General features: G+C 36.1%; 1 protein-coding gene across 1 annotated transcript in view; it reads left to right on the forward strand.

Moving 5' to 3' along the window:
- Positions 1 to 5,900: 5,900 nt before the first annotated feature.
- The window catches only part of LOC109110516 (solute carrier organic anion transporter family member 3A1-like), a 47,511-nt gene continuing 31,401 nt past the window's right edge, over positions 5,901 to 22,010 (forward strand). Inside the window, exons 1-2 of the mRNA XM_042775183.1 lie at positions 5,901 to 6,491; positions 19,838 to 20,276. Coding sequence (XP_042631117.1) covers positions 6,348 to 6,491; positions 19,838 to 20,276 — 583 coding nt within the window. The 5' untranslated portion in view covers positions 5,901 to 6,347. The remainder of the gene's footprint in view (positions 6,492 to 19,837; positions 20,277 to 22,010) is intronic.

Genomic DNA, 22,010 nt, shown 5'->3' on the forward strand with positions numbered 1-22,010 from the left:
CTTTAGTTCCTTTAATTCCTTATGAGACAGTTTTGAGTCAGTTTTAGATGTGCTGGGCTGACTTGGACATTGTGCATATAATTTAGTGAGCTGTACAGAGGCATGTTGTTGTTAAATTGTCTAATAATTGTATGTAACCTGATCTGTTGTTGTGATATTATAAGTGAAGCAGTGATTCCAGAAACAGCTTTAAATGTTCTTTCTTTCTTAGAATTCTATGTGCGGATAGTAAAGTTACCTTTTAGATGCTTTATGCTGCATGGTTTTATTAGCATATGCAAATACCTATTCCACAATCAATTTGTTTTTAAAGACTTCAATGAAAACAAATTCTTTGCTTAATTTCAGTCGATTGGGTCCTTTTTAATTAAAGGAAGTCAATCCAGCTGGTCGCTATCTTGGTAATTGTTAACAAATACATTTTCATGTTTGCATCACATAAGCATTGCAAACTGAAAACCTTTTTAGCGCCATTTATTGGACATTTCATTTCTGAACTGCCGGGATACTTACAATAACCAACACAATAAAACATTGCCAGATTCACATGAATCTGTTTTGAACAAAACTTTTAGTGCCACTTACTGGACATTTCACACTGAATATTTCACAAAATGTGCAAGAAGCAATGTAATGTAAACAAATAGGCGATGACTTTATGAAAAAGATGTTTATCTGTTTTCAGCTGCTATTGAGCATTTTTGAATAATTTCTCCAAAGGATATTTATATGAGTGGCCCATATAAAAACATAATTCTTGATCATATAATTTGTAAAATAATTACATACAATAATTCCCAACAGAATTAAAGCAGTATTTCATCTTTTTTTTCACATTGTTTCTCAAATTCACATGAAAAATTCATGAACCATATGGAACATTGTCAGAGGAGTTGCTTGTACTATGAAAATGTTTTTCCACCCTAGCAAGTCACTTTAATGCATGTTTTGCATCTACTAATGGATGCTAACATGTCAAGTCTGTGCCTGAAAAAGTGATTTAAAATGTTTCCATGATTCACTTTACTGTAAATGAAGGGCCTGAATGGTGAGTGTTTCTTTATCTAATCTATGTACTAAAATGCATGTTTTTTGGATCATATTCAATTCTCAAGCTGTATTTTGAAGCTTTTGAGTCCTATCAGGCTTGAACCCACAGTGGTTTAACAACTTGAGTGAACTGCAACCTATGTTTCTTCTTCAGTGAGGCACCCAAAAGCCATATCTAGCTTGCAAGAAATTTATCTGTGGACATTGTCATTGATTTCACAGTTGAGAGGGAAATACCAGGAAAATCCACACACGTCTCTGAGGTAACATCAGCAGCCCAACAAGCACAAAATGTTCAAAACTAAATTAATATGCACTAACTTGGTCTCGTCATAATTAGATATTAGATAAAAGCAGTGATCTCTGATGTCCATATCATCCAGTTTGCTGTAAAAACATAATTTGTGCAGTGTGAGTGCAGCATCATTTAGTTTAGCAGACCTACTGCAGCATCAAATTAGATCATTAAAATTAGATTTTGTTTCATCGCTATTGCTCTATTCACAGTAGTGCTAAAATACTGACCTCATGGGAAACATATGTCCCATAAGAGTCAAATAATGTTTAAGGCCATTGATCTCATCACTACAATCAATGCCAAGCATTGATTCCCCCTTTGGATTTTACCCCCACTGCTCTGCTCAATGTGAATATAATCTGTCTTTTTTATAATACCAATATTGTTCTACTAAATGGGCAAATAATGTGCATGTACTATTTTTATTTTCACTGCAACACTTAAAGTGGGTTTGTCAGATATAGGGAGACATACAAAATGTGCAGTCCTGGGGGTACTTCATGGAGAGGTTTGAGAACCACTGCTATAGAGCGACAGCAATCTTTATATTTAGTCAGGGCGATTCAAGGATTTTCATTTTAGGGGGCTCAGCCCCCAATGAGGGTATAATAATAAAAATGAATAAAAAATAAAATAAAATAATGTTTGACTAATAGGTTAGGGTGGTAAACTAAACCTATTGCAGTATTCTACAGAGCCCCTAAAGGGTCATGGTGGTGGAAAAAAATCAGGGTGAATGAAAAATTTTGGGTGGGAGGCAAAAATATTTTTCCCATTTTTTTGCGTTCTCTCGCGAAACTTTTGTGTTCTCTCGAGAAACTTTGCGTTCCCTCGCAATTCAAAGGCGTGGTCAGAAACAGGCGAGGGTCAGACAATGGCAACAGGTATATAGAGACCAAAACACAACAATAGTCCAATAAACGGGCATGGTTGATCTCCGGTGAACAATGTCCAAACAGTGTAATCCAAAGGGTAAATCCAAACACAGGCGATGGTCCAGGCGAGGGGTAATAGGTATCCAAACAGGGGGCGAGACGAGAGGGGTAATCCAGGATGCACAGGCAAGAATCAGAACACGAGAAAACAGGCAAGGCAAGACTATGTCTAGACTATGAAACTCAAACAAAGACAGGGAATTGGCTCCGTAAAGTAGCTTAGAGCATATGCAGCATACGGTGATATGGAGAGACACAGAGGAGACTGTTGACAAAGGAATTGTTGAATAAAGTCATTATTTTTGTTTTCTTTGCTTACAAAAAGTGTTCCCGTCGCTTCATATAACCCAAATTGCACAACTGATGGCAGATGGAGTATTCTGATGACAACTTTCATACCTTTTATGTACCTTGACACTGTTATTTTAGTGTTCCTGTAGCTCAAGTGGTAGAGCATTCCGTTAACAAGCGCAAGATTGGTGGTTCGATTCCCCGGGAACACATGATAGGTAAAAATTGATAGCCTGAATGCACTGTAAGTCGCTTTGGATAAAAGCGTCTGCTAAGTGCATAAATTTAATTTAATTTATTTACTTGGCAGTCTGTAGGACAGTCACAGCCTTCCCGGTTTTCATCCAAAATATCTTAAATTGTTCCGAAGACGAACTAAGCTTTTACGGGTTTGGAACGACATGGAGGTAAGTGGGGGTGGAGTATCCCTTTAACAGCTGCTGTAAACTGTTTGCTTTGCTAACCAAACACAGCAGTGTGTCATCAGGCCTGTGTGCAGCAGCTCTCAGTGTGAGTGTGGCGAGCATGAGTCAGAATTTCACACTCTTCTTCCTCAAAACTCTGACCAGAACAGTGTGTTCATTCTCTAACCACAGCCGTCATTTTGCTGTTCAGAGTCATTGAACTAGTAGCTGTTCTCCAGATGGATCTCAAAGAGACAAAGAACATTCATTTAAAAATCTATTTGTGAGGCATATCTGCTGCAGTAATATAATATGAAATGATCACACTTGCCAGTGATTCATCAAAAACAAAAAGCCAGTCCATAAAAACTTCAGCTGTTGAGTTAATTAAGCAATCTGTTAAGCATGTTATGTCAGCTTGCAATGAAATAGTCTGAGTAGGCCATCTTTATGATGAATCGTCTTTAAATTCTGTCTGATAAAAATTCAGCATAAAAAAATACAAGGGTGCTGTCAGGATTGGACTGTCTTTGTTGTGTTTTGCTCCCCATGTGCTCCCCGTGACCCAGTTTCTCCCTGATGTGCCCTTATTTGGTCGTTCCTGTCCTCGTTGTCTCTTAAAGAGGTCATATGATGCCTTTTTAAAGACATTATTACACACACACACATACACAACGCAAAACTCTTCATTTGAACAGTCAATAGCAAATACTTAAACTAATAACAAAACATACTTTCAGTAGCTGTTTCAGAAGCGCCAGATTGTCGTAGCAAAGTCAGAATTACCTCCTCTCCTAGGTTCACGAAACAGTCGTCCATAAAATGCGTTGCTGTTCTGTCGTAAGTAGTCTTAAAGATTCCTAAATGCATCTACTTTCGGAGGGCCAAATAAAGAGCTTTTGCTTTCGCCTAGAAACACAGCATCTCCCTGACATGGCTGCTTCAACACTAATTGCTGTTACTGAAACCACGCCTTCTTTCTTTGCATGAACATTTGTCCTGCTTTATGCAAATATTTCCACATCGTGACGTAGACATGTGGGGGCATGTTAGAATGAGCCATTTTAGGGGGGCGTGACAAAGTCTTAATTTTGATAAAGAATATCTCTTTGGTTTTAAAACATTAGCCTTTGCAACCTCAGGGATCTTATCTATGCACAATCAGCTTGTAACATTCCAAAGAGAAAGGAAAACTTGAAATAGCATCATATGACCCCTTTAATTAGCGACCAACGAGCCATTGCCAGAGAGAGTGACAGTGCTGAGGATCGCACCGGAGCCCGAGCCTGTGACGTCAGACCAGGTGCGAGAGCTGACTACAGAGCTCTCCACGGGGGAGAGCATCATGGACAGTGAGAGCATGGAGAGGAGCTTCGCCCCTGCACAGTGGCTGAGGGTGAGCTGTCTAAGGAACTGGGTAAAGGAAAAGTGGAAAGAGACTTAGGGTGCTTCTCAATTCTTATTTGTGCATCCTTGTTTCCTTTCCTACTTCCTCTCCTCACGTCTTAGCTCCACCCCTTCAGGAAGCAAAAGAAGGATGCAAGGAAAAGACACAAGGATCAAGGAATTGAATCAAGTGAAATTAAATGAAATATCCTTGCTCCCTTTAGCGTCACTTAAAATATAAATTAAAATTATTACAACAGATGTGAAGGGGGAGTAGAATTTGTATGTACATATAAATACGTGCGTTTCTATTCTATTCTATTCTATTCTACTCCTAAAAAAAAATTAAAAAAAATATTCTATTCTATTCTACTCCTAAAAAAAAATTAAAAAATAAAAATTGTATTAAAAAAAAAAACGCCTACTGCGCTACACTAACTGAGACTTGTCATTGTACTTGTATACTGTTGATGTTCTCTCGTTGGTCTGATTGCTTCTATTGTTATCATTTGTAAGTCACTTTGGATAAAAGCTCTGCTAAATGATTAAATGTAAATAAATGTATTTAGTTACAGTCTGTGCATTCCTCCTTTGTCGGGTCTACCAGTTGTGTACATGTGTCTTCCTTCCCTTCCAAGTTATGATTTACCCCATGTGTTGGATTTAATAAATGACAGTGTCGTTTATCCATGGCTCCTTCGTTCTTTCCAGCAGCGTATCGTGACAGGTGCAAACTCATATACTGTATGAGAACTGCTTGAGATTTTGTACTGTATCACTATATGATTCTGTTGAGCACACACACACACACACACAAACAAAAAAAAACATACTTAATAAATAATAACTTTTAACATAAAATATGCTGACTTTAAATCAATACAAATATACATATATAAAAAAGTGTGACTTTAAAGCAGGCCTATGTTTCTTTTCTGTTTATATATATATATATATATATATATATATATATATATATATATATATATATATATATATATATATATATATATATATATATACACACACACATACAAGTGTACACTAGCAGTCACAAGTTTTGATTGATAATAAAAAAAAAAATAATGTTCCATAAAAATATTAAACAGCAAAAAATGTTTTCAACATTGATAATAAGAAATGGTTCGTGCGCACCAAATCAGGAGGTATTAGTTTTGAAGGGTATGTGAAGATCACTGAATAGCTGATGAAAAATCATCTTCACCTTCATAAGAATAGCTAAATTACATTTTAAAATATATTTCAAATAGAAAACAGTTATTTTAAACTGTAATATGTCACTCTATACTGTTTCTACTGTAGGCATTTTTATCAATATGCATCCTAAGAGCATAAGAGATTTCTTTTAAAAATATTAAAAAACGTTTGACCGATAATATGCTTAAATGGTCGTGCAAATTTTTTTTTTTTTTATGTATTTACGCACAAAAAAAAAACAAAAACAAACACAAACAAAGCCGTGTACGTGCTATGGGCGTCATGTGCCAGTATTTTGAATACAGCAGTCAGTAAAGCATTCAGCTTACGACGACTGCCGCACAGCGCCTATACCGACGTGTGTGTCGCTACTGTACAAGACAGCTGTCCGGTAGAAACGCTCACATATCAGTCATAATGACCGAGGCGGAGAATCAAGCCCGCGGACTATAGCGATGGTGACGGAATACGAGCAAACACTAACACGAGGGGAGCTCGGACAGTCTCAGAGGAAAAGAAAGATGTTTGAAGTAAAAACCAGCGACGTTTTATCCTCCGTTTCTGCGACAGAGTGCACAGGAGGAGAGTTTAGCTCGGCTTCATTCATCGGCGGAGTTTCAATGAAAAGTCTACAATCTGTCACGCGGCGCAGAGTCTGACTGTCAACAACAGTCTGTGCTAGAGAAATAAAGACGCTTGATTTAGCGTTTATTCTTCGTTTACAATAGTTTATCGCTGCGTTTCTAGGCTGTTGCATTGCTCAGGATGCAGGTAAAAAAGCAGAGAAGCTCAGAGGACCCAGAGCGGGATGATATGAAGAAAAAGCCCTCATGTTTCGCAAATATTAAGATATTTTTAGTGGCGGAATGTGCTCTGATGTTGGCGCAGGGCACAGTGGGCGCATATTTGGTAAGTAAAGCGATGCTTTTCCTTTTGTTTTAAAATAGTTTTACACTTCAGGCTCTGGAAATCACGTATTTACCTTTCTGAACTATTTGGCTCAAGGTTCGGCTCATTTGGTCTGCGCTATTCCTTTTCTTCAACCTTCCTGCACTTGAGTGCAACGTAGTGCATGGCAAAAAACGTGATACGGATGTGAGTGACAATCATATAATGATCTTCAGTCATTCATTCTAATAACATGCCATGCCCTAAGTTCAAAGAAAAAGAAAATAGGTGAAAAGAAGTGAACATCACTGAGTGTTCATGCAATGAAGCAGCTGCCTCAGCAGACGTAAACAGAGATTATAGCTGTCAGGCTCTGAGAAATAAATAAGCTGGCCAGTAACTGTACGTAAGTCATTTTAAATCATCATCAGTAAAAACACTATTTAAGCAATATCACACGAGCAAAAGTACCGTTGGACTCTTTATCAACACTGCTGTAGCCTAATTCGGCGATTAGCTCTCCTGATATTCAGATAGCGAGTGTGATATTGCTTTTATTCAACAGTTCTATGAAAAAGTAAATAATAAAGAAAACGTGTTTCAGACAGCTGTTAGAGTGGATATTTCCTCAACACCAATGGAAATAGTTCCATTAAGAGCAACAGCATTGAGCTTTGTGAGTGACAAAGTATTGTATTGTACTGAACGGAGTTAAGCCGCTCGGGAACCGCGTATGAGTGGAAAGGAGCGGCAGCGATTTGACGTACCCGCTCAGTACGTTCTGAATCATTCTGCTCGAGATCCACTCCTGGTTTTACATTTCTCGCAGTAGTTCACTTATGAGAGAGATCTGCTCCAGCGATAGACAGAAAGAAAAATTAGGTTGCAGAATCCAGGACAAGAGGAATATATTTCAGTTATCTGAGAGATATATTTTACGATAACCTCTTTAATATTTACGTAATGTCAAAAGGCTTCATTTTCTCTTTGTTTTAATTTTTTAACGTTCCTCATATTATGTAGCTTTAATAATAGGCCTATAGTAAGCCACAGATTATTGTTTTTATATATAAAAAATACAGCATGAAAAAATAACGAAACGTACTAAAAATGTTTTATTAAATAAGAGCAATCAAAGATATATTCCCTAACAAAACAAGGGTTGTTATGCAGCAAAAAATAATAATGGATGCTAACAAAAACATCCAGGACAAGAACAATATATTTTAGATATCTGAGAGATATTTTTGATGAGAACCTCTTTAATGTTTACACAAAGAGAGCATGTCATGTCAAAGTCTTGTCCTTCCCTTATAGCCTACTTCAAGTTTATTTTATTAAGTATACTTAAGTAAAGTTCAAGTATATTTTAAGTATACTTTATGTAGTAAGTATACAAATATCAGTGTTCTAGTAGTACTGTTTTAATACTCCTTGGGACTAAATTGGCCCACTTTCTAGTATATTAAAGTATACTTTTAAGTATACTTTAAGTATAACAGTAGCGAACTTTGAGTACACAACTAGTTTACCTCTATGTTTGTAGTTTGTACTGCAATTATACTAAAAGTGAACTTATAGGTATACTGATAGTTGACTAGACAGATAAGCGGAAGTAGATGGATGGATGATAGTTGACTAATTAAATACTTTGTACACTTTGAAGTATAGTCTCAGTAAACTAGTTTAGTAGTTTTATACTGCAAGTATACTCATAAGTTTTCTTTAAGTGAACTTTACATCATACTTTAAGTATACTGCTATGTCACTCTATGCTTTCCTCTCATTTTGAATGTAGACTATTTACAATGCAGTACAGCAAATTATGTTACTACATGAAAAAAATAAGGAAGTTTTAATTTATATGTAATTTTATCAAATAGCATACTTTGACTCAAAGAACCAGCCTAGTTCCTGACAAAACAAGTGCTTCTGTTGGCAAAAATAATTATGGATGTAGATAACAGAATCCAGGATAACAACAATCTGTTTTAGATATCTGAGAGTTATACCTCTTTAGTATTACAGGAAGTGAGGATATCAAAGTCTTCATCTTTTTTATAGAGTTGAATGCTGCTCTATATAGCATCTTTGATAAGGAAGAGATTTGTCCAGCCATGTCCTCCATACCCTTGGGACATCTCTGATGTCTGTGTGTGCTCAGACCATATTTGGAAAGGAAACAATAATTTCCCAGAAAGCCACAATACATCATGGGGACAGTCTCAAAGGGGTACACTTGTTTGGTTTGGTCCCAGCTTATGGAAATTCTGATGTTTGGAAACCAAATCAACACAACTGTCATAAAAAAAATGTGGGACTGGAAGATGTAGAGATTGCTCAGATTTATTTTGACAGATAGATACAGCGTTAAACTAAACTTATCCCTGGGTTTTTTTCCATTGACAAACGAGCCATCAAAATGCTTCAAACTATTTCCAAATACGCCTTAAGAAAACATGTGTGAGAAATGGTAGAAGTTTGTTTACTCAGAGTGCTTGATTAACGTCTTGGTCATTGGGTTTTTTTCTATATAGAACACAATATCAGTATTCCCACATGACAATGTTTTGTTCAAATCCATCTTTATTTGTTTAAGGTTAAAAATATAATATATTTTATCAGCACACAGGCCATGTAGCATTTAAATTTTTAAATTAGATTATCCCAGAAGCAGCTGTAATTGTCCATTTTGAGAAGGAGTCTCTCCACCCTCCTTCACAGACTGACTCATTTGCTTGCTTCAGACATCATACTCATTCCTGGGCATTGTGTCAGTTTCCTATGTTTAGCCTCAGCACTGAGCTTGACTCTAGGCAGTCTGGACTTCCCCCATGAGCTAAAAGAGCCAGTATCTTTATTTAATCTCTGTAAGCACACACAGCTTGTGCACATCTTTGTATAGCTTTCAATATGAATATATATTTAAAGGGGCCATTAACTGCCTTTTTATTATTTTGTACTGTTCTCTGAGGTCCATTTATAATGTTATCAAGATTTCTACATCAAAAACCATAATAATTTAGAAGTAATGCACTATTTTTTTGTCCTGTTTTGACCCACCTCATCGGAACGCTCTGTCTGAAATAGGTATGGCGGATTGTAGACTCGGAAGTAAACACCCACTGCTGTGATTGGCTAACAGTTGTGTATGTTTGACAGTCTACATCTTTCGCATGCTGCAGCGATGTCGAAGCAGATGTTGATCTTCTTCTTCGGAGGCGGGGTTTAGCCACACTGTTACATCATAAAGTGGTACATTCCACAACCTGTTGTTTCAGCAGATTGCCTTCAATATAAGCTGTTTTTAGACTAACAAGAAAGTTTTGAGTTCTGAAACTTACAGGATGTTTTTATGACCGCTTATATGTGTAAAGTTCAAGGGAATTTTGATTTCTCAGTTCATGACCCCTTTAAGAACTCTAAAATGTAATGCAAAAATGCTGGGGCAGTGTTTGCAAATGTCATTTGGCAGACGTGTCACGTGACATAACTAAACAAATCTTATCTGGTTCATCTAACCTCAACTCTTTACTTTATGCCTGCTCAATTCACTTGTATTTAGATGCAGTACTAAGCAGAAACATGTAGATGGCTGTATGACGTGTATTAATGACCACCTTATTGCTCCTGTGAGATTGGCTGTTTTAATAAGATAAAAGGAAATAAGTGATATTAGGCAAAGCTTCAAATGCAGCAGTCTCAAAAGGTCAGTTTAAGAGTGCTATAAAACAAAATGATGCATTGTAGTCTTTTTATAGTTAATATACTTTAAGGCCAGAAATGAAAATTCATACATTTCATTTTTGATTTTACCGGACCTTACAGTGTTGGATTTCTCTCTAGTGACATGCACAAGCTAGTGCTACAGTGATGACAGTTTTGTTGGTCAACCTGTAACTTGGTATCACCCTGGTTCCCTCGACAAAAAGCTGGTAAAGGTAAAGAATTTTACTATTGGCTTTTGGACTATTACAGAAAATAAGTTAATGATTCTTATACATTTTGTTCATCATGATAATCTTTACAAATAAACACATCTTGAATGTTGAAGCCTAAATAAAAAGTAAAAAGTTAAACGTAGGCTATAAATGAACTACACCACAGCCGCGTGACTTCAATGTCAACATTTCAGTCTTAATTTAAAAAACATTTTCCAATAAAAGTTTGAATTCAAATATTTTGCAAGAGCGTGATTTTAACACAAGGCAGTGAAAAGTGGACTATAGTGAGTACATGAGTTTACCTGTTTGGTGTGACGACGTGTAATATCCCAGACAACCTCTGTATTTTCATTTATAAAATGGTTAGTTCCAGTCCTTGATTCTGATTGGTCAACAGCTGTGTTTTATTCATGATAAAGCACGGCTATGACCGTTTCACCTTACTGTTCCCTGTATCTCTGCACAGTACCCTTAGCAACCACCCATGCATTATGTACAGTATTTCAGCAAAATTAACTGTTTATTATTTATGTAATGAATTATGAGTGACCCCAGTGCTGTTATGTTGGGTTGTTCACATTTAATATTGAGGCCACGCCCCTCCCTAGTCAAAGAAACTCTTCTCATGTGGGAGATACGTTGATGTGTGCTTGTATTTGTGTGGAAGCCCACAGTTTCCGAAGTGCGGAGTGAATATTACTGTATTTATTAATTTTCTGTTTCAGGTATGGTACAGTATGTCCATCAGTTTACACTGTAATAAAGACACTCACAAACATGTGCTGTGCCGTGAATCAGTCTAAAATCAGTTTTAAACTAAAAGACGGGAAACAGATGCTTTCTCTTGCTGAGAGATAAGCAGATGTATGTGTGTGAGAAAATCTCATATCCACCTTATTTGTCCCATAAGAGCGGGTGCGGCCATTTGTAAATTTAATATGCGAGGCTTCTGGTGTCATTCGCTTCCAGCTATTTTTAGCTGTACAAAACAGCTCGTTGCAATTGCTATTGCAAACTATTGTGTCTTACCATGTTATTTTAATATATTATCTCAATTATGAACACACTGGTTTGTAGTGCAAACAGTTTTACTGTTTACTTGGTGGGACCTCATCCTTTGGGGCAGTCGTTGCCTGTTGGTTAGAGAGTCAGATTGTAACCCAATTAAAAGTTGCAGCCAGGTTCGAGTTTCAGGTCCGGGAGGAATTGTCGGTGGGGGGAGTCAATGTTAAAGGGGTCATGTGATGCTTTTTTAAAGATCATTATTTTGTGTATTTGGTGTAACAGAATATGTTTACATGCTTTAATGTTCAAAAAACACATTATTTTTCAAATACTGTACATCAAAAACTGCCTCTCTCAAACGCGTCGTTTTCTACAAAGTACCTCCTTCCGACAAGCACAGTCTGCTCTGATTGGCCAACTGACCCAGTGCATTGTGATTGGCCGAACACCACAAGCAATCATCGGAAATGTAATGCCCCTTTCCATAATTGCGAGCTTCATCTTTCAAAATATATGTAAAGGCAGTTAATAATGTCCATAGTTTTACCCTCAGTTCAGAGTTGCGTGACAGACACAGTGATGAAGCTAGTATATATTTGCAGTACACAAGCCACGGACGGTTAAAACAGCTGAATATGTGATGTGATCCTGTCTGTCTCTCTCTCTCTCACACACACACACACACACACACACACACACACACACACACACACACACACACACACACACAACGCGCAAAACTCTGCATTTGAACAGTCAATAGCAAATACTTAACCTAATAACAAAACATACTGATTCAGAAGCGCCAGATTGTCATAGCAAAGTCAGAATTACCTCCTCTCCTAGGTTCACGAAACGGTCGTCCATATGTTCTGTTGTAAGTAATCTTAAAGCTTCCTAAATGCTTTTGCTTTTCGCCTAGATACACACAACATCTCCCTGACATGGCTGCTTCAACACTAACTACGGTTACTGAAACCACGCCTTCTTTCCTTGTGTAAACATTTGGGTGGCATTAGGCAAATATTTCCACATAATGACATAGATATGTGGGGGCGTGTTTGAATGAGCCATTTTTGGGGGTGTGGCAGAGTCTTAACTTTGATAAAGAATATCTCTTTGGTTTTGAGACTTTAGTCTTTGCAACTTCAGGGATCTTGTCTATGCACAATCAGCTTGTAACACTCCAAAGAGAAAGGAAAACTTGAAATCTCATCATATGACCCCTTTAATTTGTTACTTAAAAAAATTAACATATCAATACATTTTGGCTTTAATATTTGTATTGTGTGGTAACTATTTTATAAAAGCAGTAAAGTACTCGAGGTGTGCTATATTGTGAATTAGTCATGGATGAAGGGTGTTGTTAAGCACGACATGAAGCAGACTTACTCATACAGCACGGCCTCTTGTACCTTACTGCTTACTTAGCCACTTGTAAGCAACTGCCTTTTTCAAGACAAGTAACAGCTTTAAAAATATAACAAGGCAGTGTTACTGATGCAATACAGTATATATCATACAAACCCGATTCCAAAAAAGTTGGGACGCTGTACAAATTGTGAATAAAAACAAAATGCAATGATGTGTAAGTTTCAATTTTCAATATTTTATTCATAATACAACATGACATATGACATATCAAATGTTTAAACTGAGAAAATGTATCATTTTAAGGGAAAAATAAGTTGATTTTAAATTTCATGGCATCAACACATCTCAAAAAAGTTGGCACAAGGCCATGTTTACCACTGTGTGGCATCCCCTCTTCTTTTTGTAACAGTCTGCAAATGTCTGGGGACTGAGGAGACAAGTTGCTCAAGTTTAGGAATAGGATTGTTGACCCATTCTTGTCTAATACAGACTTTTAGTTGCTCAACTGTCTTAGGTCTTCTTTGTCGCATCTTTCCTCTTTATGATGCTCCAAATGTTTTCTATGGGTGAAAGATCTGAACTGCAGGCTGGCCATTTCAGTACCGGATCCTCCTTCTACGGAGCCATGATGTTGTAATTGATGCAGTATGTGGTCTGGCATTGTCATGTTGGAAAATGCAAGGTCTTCCCTGAAAGAGACGACGTCTGGATGGGAGCATATGTTGTTCTAGAACTTGGATATACCTTTCAGCATTGATGGTGCCTTTCCAGATGTGTAAGCTGCCCATGCCACACACACTCATGCAACCCTATACCATCAGAGATGCAGGCTTCTGAACTGAGCGCTGATAACAACTTGGGTTGTCCTTGTCCTCTTTAGTCCGTATAACATGGTGTCCCAGTTTTCCAAAAAGAACTTCAAATTTTGATTTGTCTGACCACAAAACAGTTTTCCACTTTGCCACAGTCCAATTTAAATGAGCCTTGACCCAGAGAAAATGCCTGCACTTCTGGATCATGTTTAGATATGGCTTCTTTATTGACCTATAGAGTTTTAGCCGGCAACGGCGAATGGCACGGTGGATTGTGTTCACCGAGCCCATGTTGTGATTTCCATTACAGTAGCATTCCTGTATGTGATGCAGTGCCATCTAAGGGCCCGAAGATCACGGACATCCAGTATGGTTTTCCGGCCTTGACCCTTACGCACAGAGATTGTTCTAGAACTTCAAACTCTTTGCAATTTTTCTCTGAGAAACTCTTTTCTGATATTGCTCCACTATTTTTCGCCGCAGCATTGGGGGAATTGGTGATCCTCTGCCCATCTTGACTTCTGAGAGACACTGCCACTCTGAGAGGCTCTTTTTATACCCAATCATGTTGCCAATTGACCTAATAAGTTGCAAATTGGTCCTCCAGCTGTTCCTTATATGTACATTCAACATTTCAGGCCTCTTATTGCTACCTGTCCCAACTTTTTTGGAATGTGTAGCTCTCATGAAATCCAAAATGAGCCAATATTTGGCATGACATTTCAAAATGACTCACTTTCAACATTTAATATGTTATCTATATTCTATTGTGAATAGAATAAAATATAAGTTTATGAGATTTGTAAATTATTCCATTCCTTTTTTGCTCACAATTTGTACAGTGTCCCAGCTTTTTTGGAATCGGGTTTGTAGAATAAAATGTAAAAATATATTGAGATTGTGTTAACCACAAACCTTATTTCACAGACTGAATCAGAGGCTTGTTTGAGACGTCATTCTTATTTCTTTGCATTGTGTCAGTTTCCTATGTTTAGCCCCAGGCCTGAGCTTTTTAAGTCGGAGACAAAAAAACATAAAAATATCTTGAGCTTGTGTTAACCACAGATCTTATTTCAACCATTTGAAATGATGACTTCAGGATGATAGAACCAGAAATGCTAAAATGAAATGCTAATTTGTTTCTGGTGTTGGCTTACAAAAATACATCATCCCTGCAACTTTTTTATTCATCTGTATCCACATTTGATTGCAGTGGCCAAATCTCCAAATCCAATAAATAACTGATGCATAGATCCAATCCACATTTTTCTTTTTCAATAATCTGTTACACTTAGATATACATAGCAGTATACAAAAGAAAAAAATCTACTACTTCAGTTGCTACTTCAGTTTCATTGTGACTTTAAAAATGCATCAGGTCATGCAGTCTCAAAATGCGTGCATATGATTTTAAAGATATTTTTCAAAAGTAATAGTTGATAGTAGTAGATGATGATGCAGGATTCAGAATCAATCTCTGCCTGTCCGCAAACAATGGGCTGATAACCGTAATTGACATCTTTCATTTATCTTCTTGGCACATTGTCTTTAGAAATGTTATGATGGATGCAGTTAGCAGTGGGAACAGCCAGATATTTTACTGTCATTTATTTATTTATTTATTTCATTATTGAATTGAATATTACTCTTTTAAACAATAATTGTTAACCAGACTGTTTTGATTCTCCCTCTGGTACAGTCTACTACCGTAAATAGCTTGAAAGAACATTATTATTACATAACACTACAGTTTAAAATCAACAAAAGAGGTTTGCACTGTACCCAAAGGAATTACTTTATGAAATATCATTGTTTTCTACTGGTCCACCCTCTTTTTGTAGAAACCATGGAAAGTGGAAGTACTATTGTTGTTCTGTTTTCTGTCATAGTGATAAGGCAATGCTGAGTCTCTGTCATGTTGGAAATCAAACACAAATTGCTGGAGGATGTCTGATAGCGCACATGTTCTAGAAACCATTTCACTCTTGAATGATACAGACTTGTTGTTCTGCACTCAGGAATTTGTCATTGCCTGTCTATTATGAAATTTCAGCTTGACTCAACAACAATAACACGATAGACATTTTTGTCTCATTGTTCAGTTATTCATTGTCTTCCTAATAATGTGGTTTTAATGCTGAGGGATTAGAGGGTGATGGGTGTGAGTACGTCAGGGTGGAGTGAGCAGAGATTTGGCATTACTTTACGCTGCTGGCATGTTGAATGTGTCTTGGCATTAAGGTGGCAGTCTCTGTGCCCTATCGCTGTGCCACTGGCAATGATGTATACAGAGACCCAGCTTTTCAGTCAACGGGTTTCAGCAGGTTGGCAGAGACTCTGATGCAGGCAGAAAGTGCAGGGAGATGGGGGACCTGTCCTGTCCTTTCGTCATGCTTCCATGCAGAACTAGTACGCAGGCACATGTCTTTGGGCTTGGCAATTGAGTAGAGCCCATGTAGCAAATCGGAATGTAACAATCATTTCTGAAGGATCATGTGGCACTGAAAACTGGAATAATGATGCTAAAAATTAAGTTTTGTATCTCAGCAATAAATTACATTTTAAAATATATTCAAATAGAAAATATTTAGTTCAAAGTGTAGTAGACATTGTTGTTATTACTGTTTTTTTGTATATATATGTATAAATGTATATGTGTGTATATATATATATATATATATGTATATATGTATATGTATATATATATATATATATATATATATATAATATATATATGTATATATGTATATATATATATATATATATATGTATGTATATATGTATATATATATATATGTATGTATATATGTATATATATATATATGTATGTATATATGTATATATATATATGTATGTATATATGTATATATATATATATATATATATATATATATATATATATATATATATATATATATATATATATGTATATATATGTATATATATATATATATATATATATATATATATATATATATATATATATATATATATATATATTGCATAAGTTATATCGCATAAGATATATTGCTTATATTGTATAGGAGACTTCATTAAAAACATTTAAATATCCTAATGTTTCTAAACTATATATATCACCTCTTATGTGTACGGTGTGAAATGGCCTTCAGGGATGCAGATCATTTTATTGCCTCCTTTCTCATATAAATTTCTTACATTAAACAACTTTGATTTGTGTTTTTGGATCAAGAAGCTTCAAAGCTTACTGTTTAGTTATGTATCTGTGATAAAGCTTAAATCCTGTTTCTATGATTGTCACTTGAAAATATGAGCTCTTAAATTAATGTTGCTAATGTTGAGGTGACTCTGGGATAAAAATATGCATATGCTTTTTATAGGACATTTTAGGTCAGATCTTAAAATAGTTCTCTACTGCCACAGTGGAAATGTTGTCTGCAAGATATAATCTCTTGTTATTTCATAAATTTAGATGAATACATGAATTAGACACTCACATTAACAAAGACACCTTTTTGATAGAAAGATATTCAAAATGTGAAGAATGATTATAGACATTGACCAAGTAGCTTTGATATTCAAATTGTGTCGCCAGCACTGTATATGCATGAACAGTACTATGTTTCTTGCAGTTTATCAAAGTCATATACCAGCAGTTTAACAGTAAGGGAGAGAGAAGTGTTTTGCATGTTTCATATTACTAACTGAAACACAAGACACCTTTAAGTCAGGCTTCTAGCAGACTGCAAATGTGCCACAGTCAACAGTTCTGCACAAAACAGAGCAGTTTGCCAGACTGTCCAAGGTACTTTCCAAGTAAATTGCACCAAGCTAACCACAGGAAATTGAGTTAAAGCAAACTGATTTATCATACTGTAACAGCAACATCACTGCTCTTTTAAAGGGATACTCCATCCGAAAATGAAAATTTTGTTATTAATCACTTACCCCCATGTTGTTCCAAACCCGTAAAAGCTCAGTTTGTCTTCGGAACACAATTTAAGATATTTTGGATGAAAACCAGGAGGCCTGTGAATGTCCCACTGACTGCCAAGTAAATAACAGTGTCAAGGTCCATGAAAGTCGTCATCAGAATACTTCATCTGGCATCAGACGTGCAATCTGGGTTATATAAAGTGATGGGAACACTTTTTGTAAGTGAAGAAAACAAAAATAAATGACTTTATTCAGCAATTCCTTTGTCAGCAGTCTTCTCTGTGTCTCTCCATATCACTGTATGCTGTGTATGCTCTTCAGTATCATCCGTGCCACAAGGATGCACTGTTTTCTTTCAAATCAAAGCTAAATACAAGTATAAAGAGCGCATCCTTGTGGCGCATACGGTGATATGGAAAGACACAGAGGATTATCGCTTCATATAACCCAGATTGCACATCTGATGGCAGATGGAGTATTCTGACGACGACTTTCATACCTTTTATAGACCTTGACACTGTTATTTCCTTGGCAGTCTATGGGACAGTGGAGTATCTCTTTGGGTGGAGTATCCCTTTAAAGCTCCCAATAAACTCATTATTCACAACATGCATTTAAACTGTGCACAACTCTGCACAGTATTTACAGTGTTATACAGATGATTTGGTAAAAGAAATTGTGTATTTCAAACTGCACAATTATATCAATCCATCCATTTAGGAGTGCTATTCAGAAGGTCAGCTGACACATGATTCACAAAGAGGCCTATAAATAACCCTGGATAGACTGGTAAAAACTGTCATCAAGTGCATGTACAGTTGATGTTGTATCATGTATGGACATGTGATATTCATTTTAACTGTAAATGTGTCCTTACACACACCCTCAAAATGGTTACATCTATTCTAACATCCGTTTATATGAAAAGAAAAAGCACTGTTATGTTTCCATGGAAAATAGTGAATTGGCAGTCATGTAATCCATCCATTGGTCCATGTAATCACATTTTTGCTTAATGCCACGATTGACGAATCAGAATCAAGTATTCCAGAGAACTGTGTATGTAGCTAACTGAGAGAATCCATGCATGTTATCTTGTTTATCAAATCAAAATGATGCAGTCTGTAGGAATCTGTAATGTAGCATGGAGAGATTTGCAAAGATCACTACGCAGCATCTGAGAGAGGCCTGCTCTAGAGAAATAGAATTATAGTAAAGAGCGTGTCCTCAATAACACGCTCTTTTCACAGCCATGCCATATTTGTGTCGCTCCAGCTCAAAGCTGCTTCATTAAAGTCCTGTGATTGCTCATCAAGGCTGCCTGGTGACATTTTTTCACTTTCACCAGCTATTTTTGTCATAAGCCTTGATAATGAATGTGTGACAATTAGCATGCTGATGTTTTCACAGATTGAAAGGATTTATCAAAACGATTATTTTTCTGGGTCATTAGTTCTCTTCTTTGACATGGGTTTAGAATAGATGTTTTTGGTTTGATTGGGGTTTTGATTACTTTAATCTGACATGCCCATTTCCTTGATCCATTACTGTATCTTATTTTGTCATCTTGGGTAAAAAGTAGCAAAAGAGAAGACAGTTCCTCTCTTTGAACTTTTCTGCGGATCTTTATTGACACACGCTACCTCTCCAAGATGACTCTCAGGTTATATTAGACTTGGTATTTTATTGTTTAGAGTCGAATTTGACTTCTGTATAATGGCAGCCTGTGCCTGTTTAGTGTTGATATCAAATAAAGCAAACAGCCTTAGGAGACTGATAAAAATAGAGCTATGTATGTATAATATCAGTCAAAATTTGGAGGGGGGGCATTAACATTTTTTTTTTTTTTTTTTTAAATTTTTTTTTAAAGAAATTAATTTATTCTTTTATTTAAAAAAGAATACATTAAATTTATCAAAAGTGAGAGTAAAGACATTTAGGCCTACATTACACAAAAATATTAAGCAGCACAACTGTTTTCAACAATAATAAAAAATAATAAATGTTTCAGGAGCTCCAACTCAGCATATTAGAATGATTTCTGAAAGATTATGTGAACTTAACAAAGCTTTGCCACCACAGGAATAAATGATTTTTTAAAACATATTAAAATATAAACTGTTATTTTAAATTGTAATAATATTTCACAAAATTACAAAATTTTTACATCAATTACATCACTCTGCCTGAACACCAACCTGTGCTGAATAGAACAGTCGTCCGGTTCAGATACCAGAATATATGAAATGATGATATTGTACCTACATCTATTTTAAATTAACATTACAGTAATTCTTCTGCTTTGTTAATCTCTTAGGTGAGCGTGCTGACCACACTGGAGCGGCGCTTCAATCTTCAGAGCGCTGATGTGGGTGTCATCGCCAGCAGCTTTGAGATCGGCAACCTGGCCCTCATTCTCTTCGTTAGTTATTTTGGTGCTAAAGCCCACCGCCCTCGGTTAATTGGCTGTGGAGGAATTGTCATGGCTTTGGGAGCACTGCTGTCCGCATTACCAGAATTCCTCGCCAGTCAGTACAAGATCACAGACTCGTGGAACAAGGATCTGGGGCGAGACGTGTGCTCCAACACCTCTAATACTGATGAACCATGTGGGAGTAGAGCCAACACCAACATGATGTACCTACTTCTGATTGGAGCCCAGATGCTGCTGGGTATTGGTGCCACACCTGTTCAGCCCCTGGGTGTGTCCTACATAGACGATCATGTGCGGAAGAAGGACTCCTCTCTCTATATAGGTAAGTAAGCGTAATTTATATTCGCTACATGCTTACTAATCCATTTATTTTACATAGCCACAAGCATCAGTTGTTTTGCATAAGTGAATTGCAAAAGTGAAAAGCATGTATCTCTCCTATGGCTTAGTAAGTAAAAAGTAGATGATTATCAGGGCGATTTATTGTGATTTCAGGCCTTCCTTCCAGTGGCAAGCCAAAAACCACTGATCTGTTAAAGTGGAAAAGCAAATAAGAAGGTTGAGCTGTTATGTGCCAGAAAGCAGCGTGTGCACAAAACCATTGGGTCAATAAGTAAAAGCATATGCGTGTGTGCAAACGTGTTATATTTTATATTGTTTGAGACAACAGCTTTCACAATATAATCAGCAGGTGAGCAGTGCTGGGAGGCTTTTAAACATAATTAGTTGTATTTTATATGTGTAGGGAAGAAAGGCATGGAAAAAGAGATTAAAACACAATAATGCTTCTGTGGAAACAGTAGATAGCAAGTTTTGGAGGTTTGCAGCATATATGTACATATGTGAAAAAATAAATGCACATTTTTATTAATCTCATATACACTACCTTTTGGAGTCAGTAAGATTTTTTTTTTTTTTGTAAGAAATTAATATTTTTATTTATTAAATTCATCAAAAGTGACAGTGACTTTTACATTGTTATAAAACCAGTTTCAAATAAATGCTTTTTTATTCATCATTGAATCCTGACAAAATGTTTCCATTTGCGGTTTCCACCAAAATATTAAGTAGCACAACTTATGTCAACGTAAACAAAAATAAGAATCTGCATATTTCAAAGATTTTTGAAGGATGTGGCACTGAATTAATAAAAATTCAGCTTTGCGATCAAATGAATAAATTACTTTTTAAAATATATTAAAACAGAAAACGGGCATTTTTTATTTAAAAAATATAATTAATAATATTACTGTTTTAATTTATTTTTTATTAAATAAATGAATACATTCATATTGTAGTATTTAAACATTATATTCACACCCATTCCAGGTCAGGACTTGCATTTCCAGAGAATTATTCTGAAAGGCAATCTTAGATATGAACACAGAACATGACTTTAATATTTAATACATTGTCTTTATTATTTAATATTTGTCTTCAGTACAAAAAGATGTGACTATAGCTTACTTGGTTGATTTTGCTGTTGTCAGGGTAACAAGAACAAGACAAATTTCATGTTCACAGATAACAAGAAACATATCTCATTCAGATACGGGCAACAAGTGTTATCAAAGCACACAGATTTCAAAGTCTGAAAGAACGTGGGCCATGGTTTGTTTCACATGCATGCTTCTCAGTATTGAAGAAAAGAAGATAAGTGTTGAAAAGGAAGTGCCTTCAGTCCCTGTTTGATGCTGTGATGCTTTACAGGTTCCGAGAGAATATATGTGATTGAATTAGATACAAAATATCAGCATCAATTCCATTTCCAATCTTTTTCCATTATGAACAGTATATTTGTCAGAATTCAAACTTCTATGTGCTTGTTCTGTCTTGCTTTAAAAGTAGATTCAACTTGCTTTGATATATTTTCATATAATTTGTGTAAAATACACATTTAAAATTTACACAAAAGTCCACCACAACAACAACACACAACACAAAACTACACATGTTTTTTTCTTTGTCTGTTAAAGAGAGTATTGAGTGTAATTTTCTGTCAGGTTTATTCTCAAATTGTGCAAGATGTCTTCCTTTTCCTGTTCTGCTCTCTTTC

The sequence above is a fragment of the Cyprinus carpio genome, chromosome A18 (genome assembly GCF_018340385.1).
Source record: "Cyprinus carpio isolate SPL01 chromosome A18, ASM1834038v1, whole genome shotgun sequence".
NCBI classification, from domain to species: Eukaryota; Metazoa; Chordata; class Actinopteri; order Cypriniformes; family Cyprinidae; genus Cyprinus; species Cyprinus carpio.